This window comes from Taudactylus pleione, unplaced genomic scaffold (genome assembly GCF_031769625.1).
Source record: "Taudactylus pleione unplaced genomic scaffold, aTauple2 ptg000062l, whole genome shotgun sequence".
NCBI classification, from domain to species: domain Eukaryota; kingdom Metazoa; phylum Chordata; class Amphibia; order Anura; family Myobatrachidae; genus Taudactylus; species Taudactylus pleione.
Genome location: NW_028284464.1, coordinates 5,892,308 through 5,917,004, shown reverse-complemented (window position 1 = coordinate 5,917,004; position 24,697 = coordinate 5,892,308). Strand labels below are relative to the sequence as shown.

The 24,697-nt window shown below is 40.2% G+C and overlaps 1 protein-coding gene across 1 annotated transcript in view; it reads right to left on the bottom strand.

Moving 5' to 3' along the window:
* Positions 1-10,261: 10,261 nt before the first annotated feature.
* TTC28 (tetratricopeptide repeat domain 28) overlaps positions 10,262-24,697 on the bottom strand; it is a 498,533-nt gene continuing 484,097 nt past the window's right edge. The window contains exons 16-22 of the mRNA XM_088465579.1: positions 20,547-20,671; positions 19,571-19,802; positions 17,521-17,597; positions 15,443-15,466; positions 14,778-14,904; positions 14,272-14,379; positions 10,262-12,536 (exon numbers count right to left, since the gene is read on the bottom strand). Of these exons, the coding sequence (XP_088321705.1) occupies positions 10,954-12,536; positions 14,272-14,379; positions 14,778-14,904; positions 15,443-15,466; positions 17,521-17,597; positions 19,571-19,802; positions 20,547-20,671 (2,276 nt within the window). The 3' untranslated portion in view covers positions 10,262-10,953. The remainder of the gene's footprint in view (positions 12,537-14,271; positions 14,380-14,777; positions 14,905-15,442; positions 15,467-17,520; positions 17,598-19,570; positions 19,803-20,546; positions 20,672-24,697) is intronic.

Below are 24,697 nucleotides of genomic sequence, written 5' to 3'. Positions count from 1 at the left end.
GTACAGTTAATTTCACGTAAGCTTGTTTAATTTTAGTCCATGCGACTGTGATTCCCACTGTATCATAACAATAAAAACCCTATTTATACAGTATTACGCTGTGTGATATATATTATATTATACATGTTATTTGATGGTTAAACTCTGGTGGTGTATGAAGATACTTTAAAATTACAATCATGAGTCTATAAACAGACAGAAATAAGGAAAGGATGCTGAAAGGAAACTCAGATAGGCATGAATATCTTTTTATTTTGATACAAACCTAAACACATAGGGCCTGATTCTTAGTCAGAAGCTATGCCAATGCTGGATGCAGATGAGCGATTTGTCTTTACTTTGCATGCATCTAAGTCACACAGTGCATGTGTCCTTATTGTGTTTGTACAGAGTCACAATAGTGATGTATTGAAAATGAAAATGTCATGACAGGTACAGTAGGTGGTTATTCGGATGCAGTGTAGGGGGCAAGCTGGGGTGGGGATGTATTGGTGGAGGGTTGGGTGGGGATGCAGTGCCCCGCTCAGTGGCATCGCTATGAGGCTGTGGGGGGTGTGGGCCACACCAGGTGTTAACCTCGGAGTGGGTGGTACCTAAATGTCGGTTCTTCCTCAGTGACAGGAGCCAGGTGCTGCAGTGTGACATTCTCCTGCAGCAGAGAAGCCGACAGAACTGTAACAAAGCAGCAGCCCAGCTACACTGGGAATGCTGGGCACACCCCTGAAGGGATTTCCCACAAGGCCATGCCCCTTTTTGTTAGCCTACGCCCCCTTTTCGGGTGCACGCGGGATGCAGAGAGTGCACCGGGTGTCCACCAGACCCGGTGATGCCTCTGCTCCCCTTCCCCCAAGCCTGCCCTCTGAACAATGCATGTCACACTGTTGATAAAGTAGTTGACATAGAGATAACAGATAAAAAAAGGGAACAGAGAGAAATGGGGGGTAAACAGAGCATGAGGGAGTTGAGGGGTGGAAAGGAACAGTAAAAGGCAGGTAAAGACAGAGATAATATATATATATATATATATACAGTATATATATATATATATATATATATATAAATGCTAAGAGCAGACATACAATATATGCATAAAATGACCTGTGCATATACATTCTTGCAGGTGTGTAAATCTTCATTTCAGGCTTCCGTGTTGCGCCCAGGTTTTCTTTTACCATTTATTAGTTAGTTATAGGGAGAACTGAGCATGGGGTGACCACAGTGTAGTGAAAGCCGATGTGTGTGGGCTAACAAGATAAACAGCAGCAGCTGGAAACAGCCATGTGATGCCTTCCTATCATCATATAAGACTGGCTTTATGTCCTATCTTATGACATACATAACACTTGTACTTGGATTTTCTGGGCTTTACACTCTTAAGGGTATATTTACTAAAGGTCCATTATGGTCTATTTTGTGTTTTTGGGTGATATCCCATCAGTTTTGCAATTCAGAGATTTGCTAAAGTCAAAACTGATGACAAAATGATGAAAAACCAACTTTAGAGCAAGTTAGAACATCAGACCAACAATCAATATTTTTATATAGACGTCTTTAGAAACCGGAGATTCACTAATGGTCGGTTTGTAAAATGATCAAAAACCAATCAGAAAATGTAGGACAACCTGCCCAAATAATAAACGAATAAGTAACAGGTGTATTTAACACTAAGGGGTATATTTACTAAAGTGAGAGTTTTTAGAAGTAGAGATGTTGCCCACAGCAACCAATCAGATTCTACTTAACATTTATCTAGCACCTTCTAGAATATAATAGCTAGAATCTGATTGGTTGCTATGGGCAACATCTCCACTTCTAAAAACTCTCACTTTAGTAAATTTACCCCTAAAGCACATTCAATTGGATGAAACTTCACAATAATTTGTGTTTATTTTTTACTGAAACCACGACGTTGGTTTCAGCCACTTTTAAAATTGACCACAAATCGACCTTTAGTAAATGTACCCCTTAGTGCAGTGTTTCTCAACCTCGGTCCTCAAGGCACACTAACAGTCCAGGTTTTAGTGATATCCATGCCTGAGCACAGGTGATTAAATCAAAATAACTGCAGTACTAATTAACACACTTGTGCTCAAGTATGGCTATCCTTAAAACCTGGACTGTTAGTGTGCCTTGAATACTGTGGTTGGGAACCCCTGCCTCAGGGGTCTATTTACTAAGCAGTGTTAGGAGCTGATTGGCAGGCACCATATCACTTTTCACTCTGTCTCCTAACACTGCTTAGTAAATAGACCCCTTACTCGATAGTAGCTGTGGGCCCAATGGTTTTCTTTACTCACTTACACAGTGCCGGACTGCTGCGTAGACAGGGCCGGCTCAACCTATACACCGGGTACGCGGCCGTGTAGAGCACCAGACTTAGGAGGACGCCGCAGCAGCCACCTGGCCGGAGGCTCGAGTCCATGCTGGAGAGGGAGGAGGGACCGCTCTCCTCCCCTCTCATCTATAGGCTATGTTGAGGGGCTGTGAAGAGGGGATATGAGGGGCTGTGATGGAGTAGCTGTGATGAGGGTGATATGAGGGGCTGTGAAGAGGGGATATGAGGGGCTGTGATGGAGGGGGTTGTAATGGAGGTGCTGTGATGTAGGTGACTGTCATGAGGGGGAGTGAGAGGGGCTATGTTGAGGGGCTGTGAAGAGGGGATATGAGGGGCCTGTGATGGAGGGGCTGTGATGAGGGGGATATGGGGGCTGTGATGAAGGAATATGAGGGGACTGAGAGGGGCTATGACGAGGGGGCTGTGATGACTAGGGCTGTGGTGAGGGGTGCTGTGATGAGGGGTGCTGGGCTGTGAGGGGCTCCATGGGGGGGGATGAGTGAGCTAGGATGAAGGTACACTGAGGGGCGCCAAAATCTATTCCCGCTTATCAAAAAACTTTGGGTCGGACCGGCCCGGTGCGTAGAGCTACTAGACTGTCACCTAGCAGCCCTGTGCCACCCACCGGCTAGTCCCTTGCGAGACTGCACTATGTTTTAAAGGACTCGCCGATGCTTGAAGTCCGCAGCCTAGTACATATACCCCGTAGTGTGCTGGATGTCTCGCCTCGCTCTATAGATGACAGGCTCAGGGAGTGGGAGACATGGAATAAGAGAGGGGGAGAAAGATATGGGATAAGAGAAGGGAAAATATACACAGGGAATAAGGTTAGGGAAAGATGGGAAGGGGCGAAAGGGAGAGAAAAAAAAACAACATTGGGCACAACAGACAAAGGTACCCAGGCAGATCATTTTGTGCTTGAGACCTGGTGAATAACTGCTCCAAAATATACTAGTTTACAGAGATGATTCAGAGTCACACCAGTGAGTTTATGCTAATGCTAGTATAAAAACTTCCCTGGTGTACAAGTGTGCGTCTGAATGTGCAAGGACTGAGACGCCCACTTTAGATGCAACAATTTCACTTGGTTTGTTCATTGTGGATACACTGACCTTTGTAATTGGCCGCGGCTGCTGTATATGGTGGACGATTAAAGAAACTTTCAGATGAATTTCTCTTTCTGTTGTTAGGCGAGTGTTAAGAGTGATCAGTGTGTATAGTGCACAACAACTCAACAGATAGGAATCACTCAAAGAATCCTTGTGATGCCCATAGGTGAGTTTGGACATAGGGAGAGCAACATCGTTTTATTATTGTGCAAGAATTCACTGCGGTTCTTCTGTCCTCTTCTTATTGAGAAGGAATAAAGGAACACTTACGTATTATAAATGTGGATACAGAAGATCTAGAGAATTAAGTTACTAACCGCACTTTTGGACCACTCATTTGTTCTTCTATTTGAATTTGCCTGCTCAGTTAAGATGTCAGGGCCGGCGGGTCCCTGCGGCCAGTGTACAGGCGGTCGGCGGGTTGCCCATACACACAGCCAGATGCAAGATATATCAGCATCGGTTGTGTTGCATGGCCTATGCAATATGTCTGTGATCAATGTTGTTCACAGGCATATCAGGGCAGATGTACTAAGCTCTGGAAAGTGATACAATGGAGAGTGATAAACTACCAACCAATCAGCTCCTAGCTGAGTTTTCAAACACAGCCTGTGACATGACAGGAGCTGATAGATTGGTAGTTTATCACTCTCCAATTTATCACTTTTCAGAGCTTATTACATCTCCCCCATCATCTATAAAGGGCACCCAAGCTTTACTTCATTTTATTTAGAGTGTCGGACCTTCCCTGTATAGATATATATCTATAACTAGGGCAGCACAGACTGTGTAATGGTTAGCATTACTGCCTCACAGCACTGAGGTCGTAGGTTCGATTCCCACCACGGCCCTGTGTGGAGTTTGTATATTCTCCCTGTGCTTGTGTGGGTTTCCTCTAATTACTCTGGTTTCCTCCCACACTCCAAAAATATACTAGTAGGTTAATTGGCTCCCACCAAATTAACCCTAGTTTGTATGTGTCTGTGCGTGTACATGTGGTATGGAATATAGAGTGTAAGTGCCACTGGGGCAGGGACTGATGTGAGTGGCCAAATATGCTCTGTAAAGCGCTGAGGAATATGTGTGCGCTATATATAAATAACTGGTAATAATAATAATAATAATAACTATATGTCTAATTATCTGCCTCTCTATTGTTGAATCACCTTTTCTTTCTGCATACACTTAATAAGGTTCCGATATTACAGAACCAGTTGGATTTCAATGAGTTTGTGACTAACTTTAAAGTGGCAATCAGTCGTAAGGCAAAACCAGCCCTACAAAAAAAAAACAAGGTAGCGCTTGTAGACAAAAATGGAAACAATTTGTTACACTTTTTGTAACAGACAATAATAAAAAAACAATGTATCAATGTGCAATATGCTGGCAATAAATGGAGCTGGTCAATCAATAAAAAATCTCTCTCTGCAATATGGTCAATTATTGACCATATTGCAGAGAGAGATTTTTTATTGATTGACCAGCTCCATTTATTGCCAGCATATTGCACATTGACACATTGTTTTTTATTATTCTGTTACAAAAGGTGTAAGAAATTGTTTCCATTTTTGCCTACAAGCGCTACCTTGTTTCATTTTTGTATGCCTTGCCTTGGTGGGTTGCAGTTCCCACCTAGTGTAGCAGCTCTGTAGACAATTTCAGTTCTCCAATTGACTCCTTTTGCGCACCTGACCCCCCTTTTTTCAAAACCAGCCCTAAAAACTGATTGCCACTTTAAAATCAGCCGTGAACTCACTGAAATTCCGATGGTCCCCTAATGTTGGAACCTCTTACATAAAACCATTGGTCTTCATTATATTTCTATTTTTAGAATTTATAGCTCAGAGATAGCACCACAATCCATGTTCAGAGGTAGCACCACCAACCCCACTATCCATGTTCAAAGGTAGCACCACAATCCATGTTCAGCGGTAGCACCACTATCCATGTTCAGAGGTAGCACCACAATCTATGTTCAGAGGTAGCACCACTATCCATGTTCAGAGGTAGCACCACTATCCATGTTCAGAGATAGCACCACTATCTATGTTCAGAGATAGCACCACAATCCATGTTCAGAGGTAGCACCACTATCCATGTAGAACTGTATATATAACTGACTTATTATTACAGTATGTAGTCAGGAAGCAAGCGGTCAAAATATCATTTGCCAGCTTCCCGACAGTAAAATCCTGGCATGGGACTAATGATAGGTGTCTAAATACCGTCACCTATCATTAGCCCCACGCCGAAATCCCGACATACCAACCGTAGGTAAGCCAGGAGCGGATAGCTGTGCAGGGGGGGAGGGTTAGGTTTAGGGTCTCCCAGGGGAATTTAGGGTTAGGCACTACCCCGTGAGGATTAGGGTTAGGCTAGGGGAAGGGGGGTTAGGGTCAGGCACCCCCGGGGGGAGGTTAGGGTTAGGCACCCCCTCTCCCCGAGAGGGTTAGGTTTAGGGTGCGGAGAGGGTGGGTTAGGCACCCCTGGGGGGAGGTTAGGGATAGGCACTGGGGGGAGGTTAGGGTTAGGGGGGGAGAGGGTTAGGGATAGCATACTTACCTCCCCTGTCGGGATCTTTATCTGCCGGCCTTCCGTCATCGGGATTTCAACTGCCGGGCCTCCGTCCGGTGGTAATACATACTGATTCCATATAGAATTGGGATTAATATTATTGTTACTGTGATTTAGTTTGCAGGATTATTTGGTAAATGAGAAATGTGATGGCGAAATGCAAAGTGTACATTTACCCTCTACCTAGATCTCTGATTGGATTGTGAAATTATTGGTGTTTGTTGAAGGTTAAATTATGAATAATAAGATAGCATTTTCTAATTGCTTTATTTGGATCTTGATAATTACTTCATACTGCCAGGTAGGGAAACCGCAGCACCGTAGAAAAAGACAATTATGGCTTCAACAATGTTTTGCATTGTATCCGGTATATGACACATCATATATAGTTTCATGCTTTAATAAACACAGATCACAAAGAAATAGGCAAAATGCCTTTTGCAGTTTCAATAAAAAATATGAAATACTTTTTACAAGGTCAATTTTTATACTATATAAAAAGTTTAGTGCTGTGCGGGGAAAAAAACATTGTTTAATTTACAAAATCAAAGTAGATCAGACACAGATACAGGGAAAGTTCTGAGAACAACAGTTCTTTTTGCTTTCTACAAATGAAAGTTCTCCTTACCGAAAGTAAGGATCATCTAGACTTTTTCTCCTCTATCAAACCCACCGATACACAAACACAGATGTATTTCAAGGGCTCAGTACACAAGACATGCATGCAGCTTTTTTTTAAACAAGATCCTATTTACATGTCCTTGGATTCCACTGAAGCATGGAAATATCTGCAAAGATTTCTATCAATAGGCCAGTTATTCAAAGGGAACCAAACATTTTGCATAGGGATATGTGGATACAACAACAGTGTTAAGCTTGCAGCTACAAAGTACAAATACAAAAGTGGTCTTGTAAACTGGTCAGCGGCCAAAATATTTCAGGGAAGCAGGGTTTTTTTTTTAATTAGAAATCTCTTATCGTAAGGAAGGGTAAGGCAAATTGATGCTCTACCGGGCAAGTATATCCACAACAGTTGCCTAGTCACATGTTGCCTATCTCTGTTCTAAGGCATAAGCAAGAGGTAAATAACACATATTATATATATATAATTTTTGTTTTCTTTTCTTTTTAAAAGTTTACAACAACTTCTTAATGGAAAAAAATGAGAATTACCATATAAAATATTGTTACATTTTGAAACATTTATCTGTGAAAGTTACAGTTTCCAGAATTATTCCAGATAAAAATTCTAGATTGTATTCTGTGTTATAGTGATACTGCTGAATACTATAATATAAAGTGCATGATTCAAATCTCTAACCAAACCAAAGTAAATGTAAGACACCCATTTCCTGCCTGTGATATGACTGTAGATTATTTGTGTGACCATAAAAGCTGTATTGTGCGGCATTTGTAGTGTTGATATGTACAGTGACTAGAGGGGGCCTAGATGATATTTTAGGAGTACATAGAATATAACAGCTGACAGACAGTATCACTGTGGTATGGCATCAGACTGTGCTTATTTTAAGCATGCTGCAATTTAGCTGATCCTAAAACACATCTAAAATCAGTTCTTTTAATGTACAAATTTATGTTGATTTTCTAATATTATCCTAGATGTTATGTAGCCTGAATGATGCTATTCAGTGGAAAACATTTCCCTTTGCTTTAAACATTCACTTCAAATTCAAATGAAAAAGCATTGTGGACATGCACATACAAAAGTCCTGCCATAAATGGCTGAATGACACATCCTGGGGGGTACTGTTGTGATGTGTGACTGCAGACAGCTGACATCACAGCCAATTACGGCAACACAACCTATGGGGTGTGAGAAAAATATGTAATGTTAGTGGTCGTGAGGGGCCAGGGAAACAGTTGAAATGCTGGCTCATCATGGCCTACTCCACTAACTGATACCCTCCCTCTGTGTCCAAGTTGGTCATGCTTGCAGGTGGCATTTGACACATACACAACCAAATATGCCACTGTTTATATAGTATTTTATCCTTCCTAGCTCCAAAAAGTCTGATGTTAGGATGCGTTCTGTCGTGGTGTCCCATTCATTATGATGAGTCTGCCAGAGCGGTAATCTTTTTTATTCCTTGAATAGACAAAGTATCTGCATTTTAAGTGGTACGAGAGAAGGATTCGTGTGTACCCTCTTGTTACCAGAATCATATGAAAAACCTGCACTTCCACTGTAATCACTCCATCCTTCAGCCGCATTAGCCTTCAGTTCTAAATTGCCCAATCAAAACACAAGTGTTATAGGTCTCTGCATTGTTATTTTGCTGCAAACAAGTAAAAGCTATACTGATTATCATACCTGCAATTAGTAATCATCTTGGATTACAGAAGCAATCGTTTTATTCTTCTTGACATCAGTCAGAATGAAACATTTGCCTCAATTGTCATTGTTGCTTCATTAATAGAACACTCACCATGGTGTTTTGACACATGTAAAAATAAATAGAATACTTTGCTTTGCAATAGCTGAATAATGCAAAATGCATCCTGTTTATTCTCAGAATGGCACATAAAATGAATTACTGTCATTACCGGTGACTTAAGATTACACTCATTAATTACATATCTTCAAAGCAAACCACTTTCACCTGTTTTCATTTGCATCATAATTATAAGTAGGCTGAATTTGAATAAGATACCACTTATATTATAATTAATTATATTTTAAAATAAAACCTAATTTAAGTAAACTTAAAATGTTGAACGTACCAGTTGGATAGCAGCACAGGGGTGCTTCCCGTGCCCAGCGTACATCATCTGCAGGAGCCTGAATTATAATAATAATGCCGGGTCACACATGGTCTATGGACATGGAAGGTGTCTCAGTCACTGACCAGCCAATCATGGGCCATTCTACTGTATGGTTCCAGCATCATGAGCACAATCAAGGTAATTTAATAAAGTGCACAACATGCAACCCTTTATTATGCACAATTGTGTCTGCCTTGTGCATACGTATTTGCACAGCAATATTCTGGTGTTTTGGAACCTGCCACCAGACAATTATTTTGTGTATGCATCTAGATGTCCCACAGCAGATGTGCATTGTGAAAATGTCACTTCAAGGTCCATCCAAACACTACTCTGGTATCACTCGCTTTTCACATTGGATGTCTTAATTATTTGAATGGGTTTTAATTGCTGAAATAAAAGCATGGAAGGTGGAAACAGTGTGCCTTGGAAAGAATAGCCGATATCTTAATCCTCTTATTTCCAAGAACATATAAAAAAAATAGTCCATTTGCAGACAGGAAAATCCTCTGCAGCCAGCCTCCCTCCCCATAGGTACATCTAGCCAACCACTTGGATCTCATGTAAATAAATCTGACAGAATGAAATCTTGTTTCCATTCTATGAATGGCACAGTCATGCATCAGCACAGAATGGCCAAACTGCTTTGTTCCCACACAGACACCACATTTCTGCACCTCTATAAATGACCCTTATGGCGGTAGTGCCAGGCTGTAATGTAGGGCACATTATGTTTCAAGGACAGTCACTTCTTTCAGATGGATTATTAGGCTTGGGACTAGAAAAAGAACAGTGAACGCTGTTTTATAGCACCTGACACACAAATCGCTGGGTTTCAATTATAGGCTTAAGAAACTTCCACTTAGATGAATCGCAGAAACAAAGCCCCAGTCATAGTCAGCCAAAGTAGGAAAAGCAGCTGTAATTGGATGTACCTGTTGTTCTTATGTAACTTTATGTGCGATCCAACCAATTGACCAATGCTCATGAATGTCCAGACTACACATAAAATCAATTGTAATGAATAAATATATTATAGCAAGGGGTGTAACATTCAATTATTGGGCCCAAAGATCAGCATTTTGTGGGGCAGGACTAGTGATATGCTATGAGCAGGAGCAAGCTTAATATGCACAGTGAAACTCTGTTTGGGCTTTTGACTGAGAAGACCAGGTCACATGGACCAGCCTCACCAATGCCACATAGGCTGCTGCACAGTAGTTACAGCACTGACATCTGAGTATGCCATTCACAGTCAGACTTTTCAGGCCACACTTTGGGGTTTATGTATCAAGCTGTGAAAAGCATGGAGAAGTGGACCAGTGGAGAAGTTACCCATAGCAACCAATCAGCTTTGAAGTAGCATTTATCAAGTACAGTCTATAAAATAATAGGTAGGAGCTGATTGGTTGCTATGGGCAACTTCTCCACTGGTCCACTTCTCCCTGCTTTTCACTGCTTAATACATAAACCCCTTTGTTCAATAGGCATTCAATTAATGATACAGGATCTCATCTATAGAATGAGCTCTAAAAAAATATCAATATTCTACCTTGTACCATGCTCTAAATGCCACATAGATAAAGCAACATCGAAACAGACTGGTGTGTAAATGGTATACTCAGTGACAGGTGCTTGATTAAAAGAAAAAAAATGAGAACATACAAACACTGATGGTAGCATATTTTACACCTTTCATAGCATTTAACAAATCAACCAAGGGTGCCTTTACACATTTTCCACTTTCGATCAATAACATTTACAAAAATTACATGCAAGAATAGTGATTTTATAGTCTTCCATGTCTGAAACATTTACAAATAAAATGGCACACTTAAGTACAAACTGCTTACTAGTGATAATAAATAATATAAATGACTAAATACAATTAAGTACTTTCTTGTAGAAATACAATCCTGTTTTAGAGCGGAGTCTACCTCATTGCCCTTGTACTGTAATTTTCTTAAAAAACTGATTGGAATTATAATCTAATTTCTCATTAAAATATTGTTCCTATGACTGAATGATTGTTATATCCATTATAACCTCTGCTTCACATGTAATATTTTAGTCTCTAACTTATGAAGGCAATTGGACACAAACAATATACAAATGGTAATACAGGCTTAAAAGTTGTATAAAAGACATTTTTTAACACTTTGAAGAAGGAAAAAATCTCCCAGGAGAAAGGAACTTGTACCCATTTCCAGATGACAGTTTTAAACTGCGTATAGAACCAGACATGTTAATAGATGATGCTGACTGAGTTATGTTTGCTACATTTATATTTTCTATGTGTTTATGACCATTTGGAGGATTTTGCTGTGTGGCTTCAGCATGCTTCTTCTGAACAGATAATTCTTTTAGTTCAAGATTATCCACAGCTTCTTCCTTCTTGCTATGTCGTGGAGAAAGGTTCAATAAACTTAGAACGTCTTTCTTTGAAGTCATTGTTCCTGGAGCTCCACGTAATATTTTGATTGGACCTGATGTGTGCTGAGGGTTACTTGTCCAGAACATCTTCAGGTTGTGGATAGCTTTCACCTTTTCATCAAGTGCAGCAAGTTTTAGTTTATCTATATCCGGGGCATCAGCAGGGCTGGACCGAGCAGATCCAGCAGAAGAGTATGAAAGTGCTGGAGATGAGGTGCTACCTGCTGGAGATTGATGACCTGAGCTTGGAGATATATCTCGAGGAGATCTTGAAATGTGAGAACTGTAAGGAGAGCTAGGATATTTCAATTTAAAATTAAGTGAATCTGAACTTGGAGAAGGTTGGTTACTGTGAAGACTTGCACCTTCCTTTAGGGATGTTTCAGAGTTTGCTGGGCTATTATATCCTGAGCTCACCTTCTGAAGAGAAGAGCTTCTGGTTGGAGGCTTTGGTTTCACAGTTATGGGAGAAGGCATCCCTTTTTGAGCAGGTCTGCTAAAAGCACTTGTTTCTGATGACCTGAACATAGAGCTACCATTTGGAGTTGAAGCACCATCAGGCGAAGGACTTGCATTATTAAAACTGCCACTTCTTTGAAGACGTTCAACAGCAATCAGATGGCTTTGAGTCTCCTCTAAAATTTTTTGAGCAAGCTCTTCAGGATTAAGCTTGGGATTGCTCTCTTCTTGAGATTTTACTGTACTATCTGTTTCAGTACTAGACTGGTCTGATTCCCCAGTATCAGAGCTTACAAGTTTTCCAACTTTTTGGAAAGGTGAATTTGGACTTGGAATCAGAGCTAGTTTAACAGGTGAATTTGGTGTGCTTATGCTGCCTTTAGAGTTTACAGAAACTTGAATTGTTTCCTGAACATTTTCTTGTTTGAGGCTAGGATCAAGGCTTTCTGTGTATGATAGAAGGGGCTCATTGCTTATTATAGAAAATCCATCATACTCTTCCTGTTCCTCTTTCCCTAATGACATTTGGGTTTGTGGGGAAGACTGGCCTCTTGCTGAGCTTCTGAGAGAATAAATATTTTTTGGTCTGTCATGGTCCTGACGCATCTTATGTTCTCCTTCGGCTAAACAATCCGCTTTAGAGACAAAACTCATTGATGATGCTATTGAACTTAGACTGTATACTGAGATAGCATCTGAAGCCATGCCATCTGGGCATGTTGGAGAGAACGGATGACCAGGATATCCATGAGGCATTGGGTTGGACACAGACTGTGCCGATGCCAGAGATTCAAGTGATGAAGAACTGTCAAGACTAAGGCGTTTTGGAAGCTCAGTAGAATCTTTAGGAAAAGAATATACAAAAGGTTGGTCAGTACTTTGAAATACAGCATATACTGTATGTATGGAAGGCAATAATTTACTAATGTATACATCTATAGTAATACAACTATCTTATATTTACCTAAACAAATATTTTTATTATATTTTTACTTAAAATTCACCTTCTGCATTGTAAACTACTAAAAGTCCACCTACACTAAACTGTGGAGTTCGTTCCTCATTGATCCCCATGCTCTGTCTTTTAGGATCCTTGACAAATAAAGTGCCTACACATGAGGATATGTTATAGAATCCAAGCAGAGCCCTATGTCGGCCTTACAATATTTGGACTCTCTCAGCAGTAACTATTTAATCCACTGCTGCATCTTCTCAACGATAACATCTACTCCCTATAAATTGGTTGGGAGAAATAATAATAATAACAACAAATTTCCCACTCTAGGGGCCAAATGTAATAGGGTGAGAGTTTAAAAAAATGTGAGAGTTCTCTCACACTTTTTAAACTCGGCCAATGTAATAGTGTCCGAGAACATACAAACTCGTTTGAAACTCTCATCCAGATGTTTTCTCATTTTGAAGATAAAACTCGACCAATGTGAGAGTTTACTGCTAGACTCTCACATTTTCTAATCTCTCACCCTATTACATTTGGCCCTAGAGGTCTGTATTTATTAGTTGCTTATATGATTAGGGTATGTCCTATTTAATTATCAGGGCACAATCTGGGTTACCTCCTTTTTTATATAAAATAGTATAAATATATAAATAAAGTTTATTATTATTTTCAACAAAGAGGGCTTGATAGCAGTTAAAGAAATAGTCTGCCTTTTTTCTTTTTTTTATAAATAATAATAATCATAATAATAATAACTATACTTATGTTCTGTGAAACTGTTATTAAAGCTGGTTATAGATGGTCCAATTTGTTTAGGTGTTGTATTGTGCAGAAAATTTGGGCCAATTTGGTCTAAAGTGACCAAACTACCATCAAGATAACTGCATTTATTTATAGTTTAAGTTTAAGGCCAGTTTAAGTTTAAGGCCACATGCATGGTTAATTTTATGGAGCCATTGTATTCCCATAATCCCAAACCTCCTACAAAACCTCCTTTTTATAATCTCAGGGACCAATGCATCGCAACAAACTTTTTTTATAACAAAAGTATGCCCTCTATGTACTAAAGTTAACTTGCAGGGACAGTGGTAGCGATAACTGCTGTCTCTTCAAGTTACATCTCAGCCACATCGGAGGAATCTCACTACGCTTTTTGGAGTTTGGTACATAGGGGTCAGACCCTAGTCCCCATGGACTGTGGTTTGTAAAGCTAATTATACTTTTGCAGGATATTTCAGTAAAATCTCCTGCATTAGGCTATTAGTAAATAGCAACAATTCATTAAATTATGCAGACATTGCAGTTTCTATATACTTTTGTGAAAAAAAAGGTTGGCACATAGGCTCCTTAAGCATACATAATAATTAAATCATGTATGGCTCACAGTATACAAAAAATATAATAAAGCTATAACATTTCCCAGTACTAACATTTTTTTGTGGTTGGAGTCCCTTAAATTTAAGCAATAATTCCACATTTAGTGATTTCTAGAATCAGTTTTATCACCTGCTCAAGCATCTAAGCAACTGTAACTGTTTAACTAATAATACATTGTTGAATTTCCTCACATAAGTTCAAGAACGAAAATCACATCACAAACTGGATTTAGAAAAACATACCAAAGAGAGCTAGGAGTGATTGTAATGCAAACTGCATTGTCCTTTTGTTGGCTTGTTTGCCAGTTTTCAATATGACTTCCTCTTGCCCTACTTCACACAGGTCAAATCCTAAAAAAAAAAAAAAAAAAAAAAAAGATGTTTCTGGATGATATCTCATAACTTTTGGGTTAGTAACTTGGTAAATCATACTAGAACTTGTAGTTCAACATCAGGTAATATTCTGCAGATCGCTCAAGACTGACCTAAAGTTTTCTACACCTATGTACAAGTTCTGAACTCCGTAAATAACTTTTCTGGGGGTGCTGAGAGGTGAAGGTGTTTTTACAAAGTACCCAGGCCAGGACCTCTCTGGGGGCCTGAGGTGCACAGGAGGGCCCCAGATGGGGTGTAGCCACACAGCACATATGTCCACACCCTCCTAATATTGAGACCAATGTCTTGGTGGGCTTGTAATACATAAAAGAGGAATAGTTCCAATTTGTGTGTTAACTAAACATTTCACATACCTAAAGCCGCTAAAAATTCATGACATCCAGGCAATCTCCACAACTGAACGCTGATAGACACTTGGATTGGGGCTGATGAGAAATCATGTTCTTTGTCTGTTTGTAGTTGAACGAGGACCTGATGAAGCTGAAGAGAAAAAAAAGACAACATTTATCATACAGTAATAGAGGCATATCATATCACAGCTTAATAATCAACCCTCTTCTAGTAAGCCACATTGCCCCAGCACTGGCTAATAGACTTAGTGGTATTACTTCTCATGTATTGTGAATACTGTGAATATTGTGAATAGGGTTAAATCCAGTTAAGGTGTACAAATCTTCACCTGTACAAACCTTCTAGCGATGCAAAGGGTGCGTATGCAAATAGGATTATGCATGTAGCATACAAATACTGAGTAGCTATATTTTTACAGTACAATTTAGGGTCTAGGGGCCAGATGCAGAATTAACTGCAAGACATATTTGCTCCCTCATTGCTCGCATGGAACTAAATGCATATACTTAAAGATCTGGAAATAGACAATTTGAGATTACTTTACAATTTGTTTTGTTACCATGACCCCAATAATTGCATTTTCTTTCGCTCTAGATAAAGCAGAAGTACATGGGACAATAGTGGCACAGATTGCACAATCAGTCAGTCCAATCCTTTGTGTACTTACCATTCCAACCATATTTTTAACAGCCTTCAGAAGCCAGCAGATTACAAGCAGAAAAATAAAGTTTAGCGCAGGAAAAAGAAAAGAGAAAGAGAGCCTTAAAACTCGAGCATAAGTAACAGTGCAACATAATCATTCATTTGTGAGCATGCTGAGCAGGGTGATGTTAGCAACAGACATGTCTCCATATGGGGAAAGTGCGAGAACTGGGTAACATGCAATACTATCTAATGCAAGGAGTAACCATCTCTCTACACTGTCATTTCCCCCACTCCTAGAACTGCCGATATAACCACATAAATCAACGGGGTTCATTAAAAGGGCAAGTTACATAGTTAGCACGTTTTGAAAAAAATATAAATGTCTATTAAGTTCACCCTATTTTTATAGCTGTAGTGATACAACAAAAGGCTAAATACAATCTCAGCAAGCAGTGGATGATTTATACTCCCTGTCTGGAACAACAAAATTCCTTCTTGACTTTTTATTTGCTTACTGTATTACAAAGTGGCTTGTGCATAGTATGTGACTATAGACTTGTTTGGGTAATTCAGTTTCTATTAAGGGTTCCTTACACGGGAAGCAAGGTAACGTACACATCAGTAATCGCTGGCATAGTGGCCCCACAAACATGGGGACCAGCCCCCATGCAGATGTTTGGAATGCAGTACAGCAAGCATGCAAACAGGACAAGCTGTTAAAGCTGTAAATCTGGTAGCAGCAGCTTGTTTAGACATTCATAACATTCTTGAATAAGATCTGCTTTTACTTTGAGTGCATGCATGCAAGGCTCACAGCACAGATCAACTTAAACTCAATTTGACTGATGGCTATAGCCTATTTAAAGCACAAAGATTTAGTATTTATCAAAACATTCATATTGATCACTCTGCTCTCAACCATGCAGCCGCCTCTCATGCACTAATGGTAATGGCTTCAAGGATGTTAGTGGATTGATAAGTCATATATACAAACACAGGTGTGTTTGTTTTCCTGACTACGGGGCCGGGAGGGCCTTGAAACGTTGAATAAACTTTGCTATATTTGAAACCCTGGAGTGATGCGCTGTGGTCTGTCCTGCATTGTGACAGCACACCTTGGATTTTTGTATTATGCTTTGTGCGAGCACCCAGGTATTTTACAATTGGAAGAATATTGAGTGCCGAACCATACCTAACATATATATATATTGCAATATACTGTAGATAGCAAAAAATATAAAACACAGAGGGTATTATACTTGCCTGATTTGACAATCTCCTCTCCGGGAGAATCCCGTAGAGGAGATGCCAGTGGTAGGTAATGGGGGCGTGGCTGGACTATTTGCATTGTTAGGCCCTGCCCCCTCAGAGGAAAATGTTGTGAATCACACATCGTATTGGAGTTTAGCAGGATACAAGACAACCACCCACTATTCTGGGACCCTGGAGGACTACCCAAAAATGTGGGACTCTCCTGGAGGTTCCAGGAAAGTAGATATGTATGTGGAGTAACCATGTTGGGATGCAAATGCAGTTCCTGTTTGCTCTTGCATGTAGCACCAAATACTGGGCAGCACTGTGAATCATGAAAAACTTGCCTACATTTTTTGGGACTCCCTCCCGGAAGGTGCAAGTGCAAGATAATGCAATTTGAGTCATCAAGATCCCCGCACTCTTACTTCACAAAAAAGAGAAGTGTGATTTTCTTGGACAATGCAGGTAAGTAGGCAAGCATGATTTAGAGTTGAACTAGGATGCGCTCCCCTTCGAACTCTAAACTGTCTGTGCACATATCGGGCTGTTATAGTAGTGCTAACTTCGCAAGTCGCAAGAGCTGATGGGCGTAATGAGCTGTTCTGGAACAGCACATCTCACTCAAATGCACATTGCACTCAAATGAATTCCCCCCTAAATCTGTCCAAACATTTTAAATCTGACATTCATGTAGAGCATCATATTTCCGCCAAGGTCTGATAGCACATATGAACTAGGCAAACATTACTTTCCTATGCTTTGCGATAGATGCTTTTTATTAGATAGAAAAAATAGATTTTCCCATTTGTTGGGAAATTGAATCTACATAGTATGTACCGCACTTACCCGATTAATCAGTTGTTCCCCAGTTTCTGAAGCAGTGATGAGTTTACAAAGAGCCTGAAGTGCTGAATGAGGCAAGCCTAAAACAAAGAATAATACATTCCTCTCCATGAATTGTCACATACTATATAAGAAATAAAACTCTGTTTAATCAAACTTTTCCAGTTCTAAAGTTCACAAAGTAATGTTAACGCTGTTAAAGATTATACATGGAATGATATCTGAATCTTGTGGGAAAAAAAAGACAGCTTCCACTTCTCAAATCATGACTATACATAGCCAACAGACTGAGGCTTGTCCTTAAAACTACCACAATCTAACAGATAATTATAGCTTCTGTATGCTACACCTTCTACACTAAATAATATATGTATGTAAACAGAGCTCTTGGAAAATTAGTTGCATATGTCTAGGGAACAATGTTTAATGGGCAGTATAAACATTATTTTGTGTGAAAATAGAGGCTATGGGCCAGATGCTGAGCTAGATGCATATTAGAACGTTCAAAAAAGCATACATAAAAGTAGCATATTTACGCCCATATGCTGAGGCATACACATTGTTTTACGAGTGCAGGTCAGAACCAGAAGTACATCAGGTTTACGTCAGTCATACATCAGATACATTGACGCCCATGTTTTTAATGATTTGCTTTGCTGTCAAAATACACACTTGCTATTAGGCTTTAATAAAACCTCTCTAATACAGCAGGTACTGTTCTTCATTTTGTATAAGCTATAACATGCACACAAAGGAACATAATAAACAGTATACACAGACAATAAAGAAAGCAGCTATCAACTTTAAAGACAGGTACACAATCAGCCAATCAGAAGCAGTTGTGCTGGCAACCGCCATCACCATCATCAGCATGTTATCTGTACTAGCACACATGGATGCACACATGATTCAGCTTGGACAGTATACAGGGCACAAGTCTATGCTGGTGCCGATCTCCTTGCAATGACATAAACACATCCTTACTGTAGCATATGTCATCCCACCCTTTCTTCCCCCGTTCTGCCTTTCCAGACACATACAGGTGCAATTCCCAGATCTACACATTCTGCATTTATGCATGTTTAATGTGCAGCATCTTGGGCTTGAACAGAGCAATTTTGTATCTATTACACAACGCAAACTGATGTAATTTCCCCTGTAGCCCCTGCCTATGTCTTTAGTGGAACTGTAGATTTTTTGTTCTATAACTATTTTGTCAATGTTACACTATTCAGGGCCATCTTAACGTATAGGCTCACTGGGCAGCTGCCCAGGGCCCCACAATTCTAGGGGCGTTTGACAGGGGCATCTACTTAGAGTGTGCAGCCACTCACTCCACAAATAGGGCAGCCAGCTGGTAGGCAGGCAGGGAAAGAGGCTCCCTGACAGCTTTGATTGTAAAGTACACACAGAGTGGCCAGACAGCATTCTCTACCTGCCTCCCAGTCTTCAACCACAGAGCCACATTTAGGGGGTGGGGCCAAAGGGGGCACCATACTTTAATCACAGCTGCAGTGAAGAGCAGGAGCTGCACTGCAAGCTGGAGAAGAGAAGAGGGATGTGGAATCCATGATCCTTGCTTCACATAATGTTTTTATATATAAACAGTGATTTTGTTGAAAGTACCAATTTGTATTCCAGTGAATGGGTGGGTAGGGGCCCCAGTGCATTGCTTTGCCCAGGGCCTACAATGCTGTTAAAATAGCCCTGACACTATTCAAGCTATAACTCTTGTTAAATTAATTATAGGTGAACTTCCCCTTTAAAAGATGTAATTTTGCAGGAATTTGAGCAGAAATCATTGTAGAGTAAGAAGAAATATGGGTCTTAATTCAAGTTTGCTGTTACCAGTAATGTTTCCATCTGCGTTTTACACTGCTCTGATTGTCACATCTTTTTAAGGCTATACAATGCATGAAATTGGCTTACATTGGTTATGCATCCTTAATTAAGATGCAGTAGACTACATCTAACCATCTGTTTATTTTTTCTTGAAATCAGATGGTCTCTTATTTACAGTTGTAAGGAATCCTTGAATTACAAATAATGTTACCTAAGAGAGATTGTATGGTTGTACTGCATTGCTGTAGTCGATCGCCAGGGTCAGATGTCGGGAAAAAAACTGCTGCAGGAAGGCCACTTGCTGGTGGATCAAGTCGAAATCCTACAGCCATTAACAGTGACTGCCAGCCTTGTATTCCTCCCACTTTATTCTCCACACTCTGTTGGGAAGTGTACATGGAATTGCGTTGCCCATTCTGAATTCTCTGTAAAGACTTTTCAACCTGTAGATGAATAGAAGTCATGGTTTGTTTGTACACCGTGATCAATATTTTCCTGGAAATAGCAGGATGACTATAACAACTGACAACCAATATTCTGTAGGTATATTAGAAGTCACAGAGCAACATACAAGGAAAGAGCTCATAAATAAGTCAGTGAACCTAGTATGGGTTATGTGAATACTTGCCGACATTCTGGCTGCCGCCTTCAAGATAGGGCAGTCAGGTTGGCATCGCAGGGGGGGGCGTGACACGGCACATGGGGGCGTGATCGGGGTCATTACCAGGCATTAGGGGTGGAGCGGGGGCATGACCACCCGATCACGCCACTGTGGCCCCACCCCCGCTGCGCAATGTAGAGATTACCGACATTCTGAAGCGGAGACGGGGCCAGGATGAATCTCGTCATTGCCTGCCTTGCTGCGGGAGTGTGTGTGAGGATGCAGCAGAGTCTGGGGGTATGCATGTGGGTGGCGGCCCTGCTGGGAGATTTCTCCAACTTTCCGGTCGGCCGGGAGTGCACCCAATTTTCAAGAGCCTCCCGAACGTTCCGGGATAGTTGGCAAGTATGGTTATGTTATTCCTTGTAATATACATAGTGGAGATATCAATAAGCAACTATCCAAGTTACTATATCAGAAATCATAGGTTTTGTAATAACAGTTTTTCATAAGTCTTATCCTTTTCATTTATAAAACATTACAATATTTAATGAATAAAAATAGCATTTTACAGAATCAGTCTTACCAGATGCAGTAAAACCCTTAGGGCATCCCTTGCGCGCTCAGGGTTCTGGAGGATCTCAGATAAGGCTTGCCCAATCAGTGATGATGGACTGTTGAGTTTCACATCATTTCCAATGAGCATGAATCCTGTGGAGTAAGGTTAGGTGGACAGTTAAAGACACGAATGTCAAAGTAGAGTAATGCAAAAGCTGACTAGACTACAAATATACAGGGCTGATGCAGAGTTGGTAGCAAAATGGCAGTTAGCAGCGAATGACTCATAAAGGAATAAATAAAGTAGTGGATGCAAGATTTGCCTATTTTCACACTTATGCCGGGACGTACACATCATGCGATCTGGCCAGATCTGCATGGGCAACGTATGCATCTCGTATGCGCAAGTCATAGGCCTGATTCAGAGGTGGACACTAAGCAGTAGCAGCTGCGACTTCTGTTATAGCAGCTACTGCGAAACTATGGTAATGCTGCAGCCCATGGGCTGTATATTTCGACGCCCATGGGCTGCAGCTCTAATCTGCCGTTGTGCGCACAAATGTGCGTCATCAAGCAGACATCGACCGTACCATCGTACTTCTGATCAACCCTATGGTTGCTCAGAATGTCTGACAGTATTTTTGACTATGGGTGTCTTCCAATACAGTCACTGACACCAACACGCTCGCCGACTCGAGCCACCCCCTCATCCCTATCACCGCTTAGGAATGCCTATCAGACCTGCATGATCTCCTCATATGAAACCAACTATCCCAATTAATGTTTATCTAGATCATTTACATGATTACTAATTATCAGGGGAGTAAGGGAATAAAGAACTATTATAGAATGCAAAATCTTTCTGATGTCTCACATGTTTTGTTACTTAAGTGAACCCACTTTCTGGTCATAGATGACCCCCAGGGATAGTTTCCAGAAACACTGAAGGATAGCTGCAATCACGTCCTAATAACTAGCTTCTGCCTAGGGCTCCTGCTATTACCTCCAATAAGAAACCATATGTTTGCTATCATTGATATTTAAAATAGCTTGAAATCATACATAAGAAATTAAATGATATTATAAACAGAGTACATTTTACCTTTGAAATGAAAGGTTGTCAGGGCAAACCTGAGACGTTATGGGCCTAATGAAGCCTAATGTATTTTGCGTGTTATTTCAACTGGGCGTGCTCCTGAACCGGGCATACACAAGTATGGGCAATGCAGGGTAGTATGCATTTCTAATGCCCCTCCACTTACAAATGCATTCTTCTCCTGTAACGGGACATTTTCAGCTATGCAAAATTCAGTGAGTGTGTGTCGATGGAATGCGGGTTATACAGAGTAAAGTTGTAAATGTGAATACGCCTGATCCTATGCATTTTTTGCTCTTTTCCATCAAGTATGCAAGTGCACACAGATGATGAGGACTTGTATGAAACCAAGCCTGGGGGCCGAGGGCAAGGCAAAACGCACACAACTCTGCACAAGGTTTATACACATTTATTTCTGTTTATGGAATGCAGGAGCACATGGGGCTGATTTCCGCTCATCACCACATGGGGCTGATTTCCGCTCATCACCTTATTTATTATTTATTTATTACCAGTTATTTATATAGCGCACACATATTCCGCAGCGCTTTACAGAGAATATCTTACCATTCACATCTATCCCTGCCCCAGTGGAGCTTACAATCTATATTCCCTACCACATGCTCGCAAACATACACACTATGGTCAATTTTGTGGGGAGCGAATTAACCTACCAGTATATTTATGGAGTGTGGGAGGAAACCGGAGTACCCGGAGGAAACCCACGCAAGCACAGGGAGAATATACAAACTCCACACAGTTAGGGCCGTAGTGGGAATCGAACCCATGTCCTCAGTGTTGTGAGGCAGTAACGCTAACCATTACACCGTCTGTGCTGACCTTATCAGATCTAAATAATCTAAAACAATGTAGAACTTGTTTTTGAAAAAAATATTACATGTACAATTCTATTGGCGTTTATAGCGGGTGGTTTAAGCGCACCTGTCACCTACATTAAGTCTATCTCCCAACCAGTGGCTTATATATCATGGGTGCAGGGTGTGCAGTGCACACAAGTCCATATGTCCAGGACCGACCACTGTGCCTCCCGTATAGTGCACCGGCTCCCTATGCTTCTCTATAGGTGCCATCTTCTTGGTGATCAATTCAGAAAGATGGTGCTGCACATAAGCTAGCAAAGGGTCCGTCGCACTGTGCCAGAGTCTTTGCGCATGCATCATCTTAGCAATTTTAACACCGGAAAGAAAACCATGGGAGAAGCATAGGAAGCTGGTGCATACACGGGAGGCACATTTTATTAGTTACATTGAAGGAGAGCGGGTGCTACTCAAGCCCCCCCCCCCCCAGTTCTTAATATGCCTCTGCTCCCCAATGTCCTGATTTTGGTGGTACAGTCAAAATTTGTGGACACTGAAAAAGTAGATTGTTCTCAAAAGTGGGTGAGGTTTAAATACAAAAGTGGATGTTTTTGGATGGGGTTTGGGCATATCGGGCATGGTATATTTTGTCTCAATTTTGCTTGTATAAATGTTGGGAGGTATGATTAAGTGGAGGCATCCATTATGTGGCCTCCCCCAATAGTCTATTAATTCAATAGAAACCACTGACATCATTGAGACACCCCATAACCAAATATTCATAAGGTACTGGTTCCTAGTGAATATTTGTTCAGCCCACAAAATGTTGGCGGAATGCAAGTGTACTTAGAACATACCATGGACAACATGCAGAATGGAAAGGGTTTGAATAATTTATGCTCTTTTAATTTGCAGAATAGAACTAGAACACATTATGAAAATACACAACAATTAGTGTGGCTTCTTCCTTTTAATTGGTATTGTATGTAGACATCAGTCTGTAATAATAAATAGATATTTATTGCATATTTATGTTGGTCAGAGCAATGAGGATCTACTGTAAATATTTAGATAAACTAATAACAGTGACATATAAGGGAATTAAAAAAATGCTGACTTCAGGTCAGTTCTGTTTAAAACCAGCTGCATCTAAGCAATTCACATTTTTTTCCACTGTAAAAAGATATTAAAAGCTACTTGCAGAAAACTAATGGTCTGCATTTATAGGCCACCAGTGGCAAATTCACTGTCCACAGTGTAAATAATTAAAACTGATCAAAATTGAGCAATCAATTCTATTCCCCAGTAAACCTGTAAAACCTCACCAACCAATCTTTTTTCATACGGTACTACTGTACACATGGTAGACTTGCTATATAATGCTCTATTGCATATTTATTAATTATTACAATTGCTATATGAAACAGGAATTATGTCTAGTATATTTAAAATGTTTCCAGTAAACTTGATTTTTTTTATGTTCTTGGCGTGCAATGCTTCATTTATTTTTTAACTTAATAAACTTGTTATACTGAAATATTGATTATAACCTTTTCAGTCTCACTATGTTTCAGTTAACATATGAGAAGCAATACACCAGAATCTCACAGCTCTAAAGCATACTGATCAATAATTTAATTGGCTGAACTTTCTGGATTGCCTTAGAGAGTCAGGTTAGTTACTGCTGCATATGAAGAGCTGTAACAAAGCTTCTGTATCATTTCACACACAATACACATTATTATTTTACTATTTATGTCCAGTTTGTAACAGGAGAGGGAGAGACGTCTACTATTATTGGTGTTATAGTGCAGAAATGCAGTAACTTGTAGCAGGCAATCAGCAATTACCTTCAGTCTGGTGTATATGCATGAAAACAACTCCCTAATTTGATATTATGGGATAATGCACTTGTGCGCCATTGTAAATTACTCATCCTTAGGGGACAAATAAATTGGACGCAAGGGTCTCTGTAGTGACCTCAAGTGTTATGATTATGTACAAATAAAGCAATGACAGTAATGAAAAGATTGCTAATTTTTGCGTTTAAAGATCATTACTATTTATACATATATTTAATCATATAAATAATTCATTGGGGTATTTGTAAAAGGCTGTGGCTTCCGTTAACTGGTGTAATCTCACTGATTAAGGGGCATATTCAATTGGGTACGAGATTTTTGCGGCAAAAATTATTGTGCTATGTAAAAAAAAAAAAGGGGTAATCAGTTTGTACCCTAAATTCAGGCAAATTAATATTGGCTA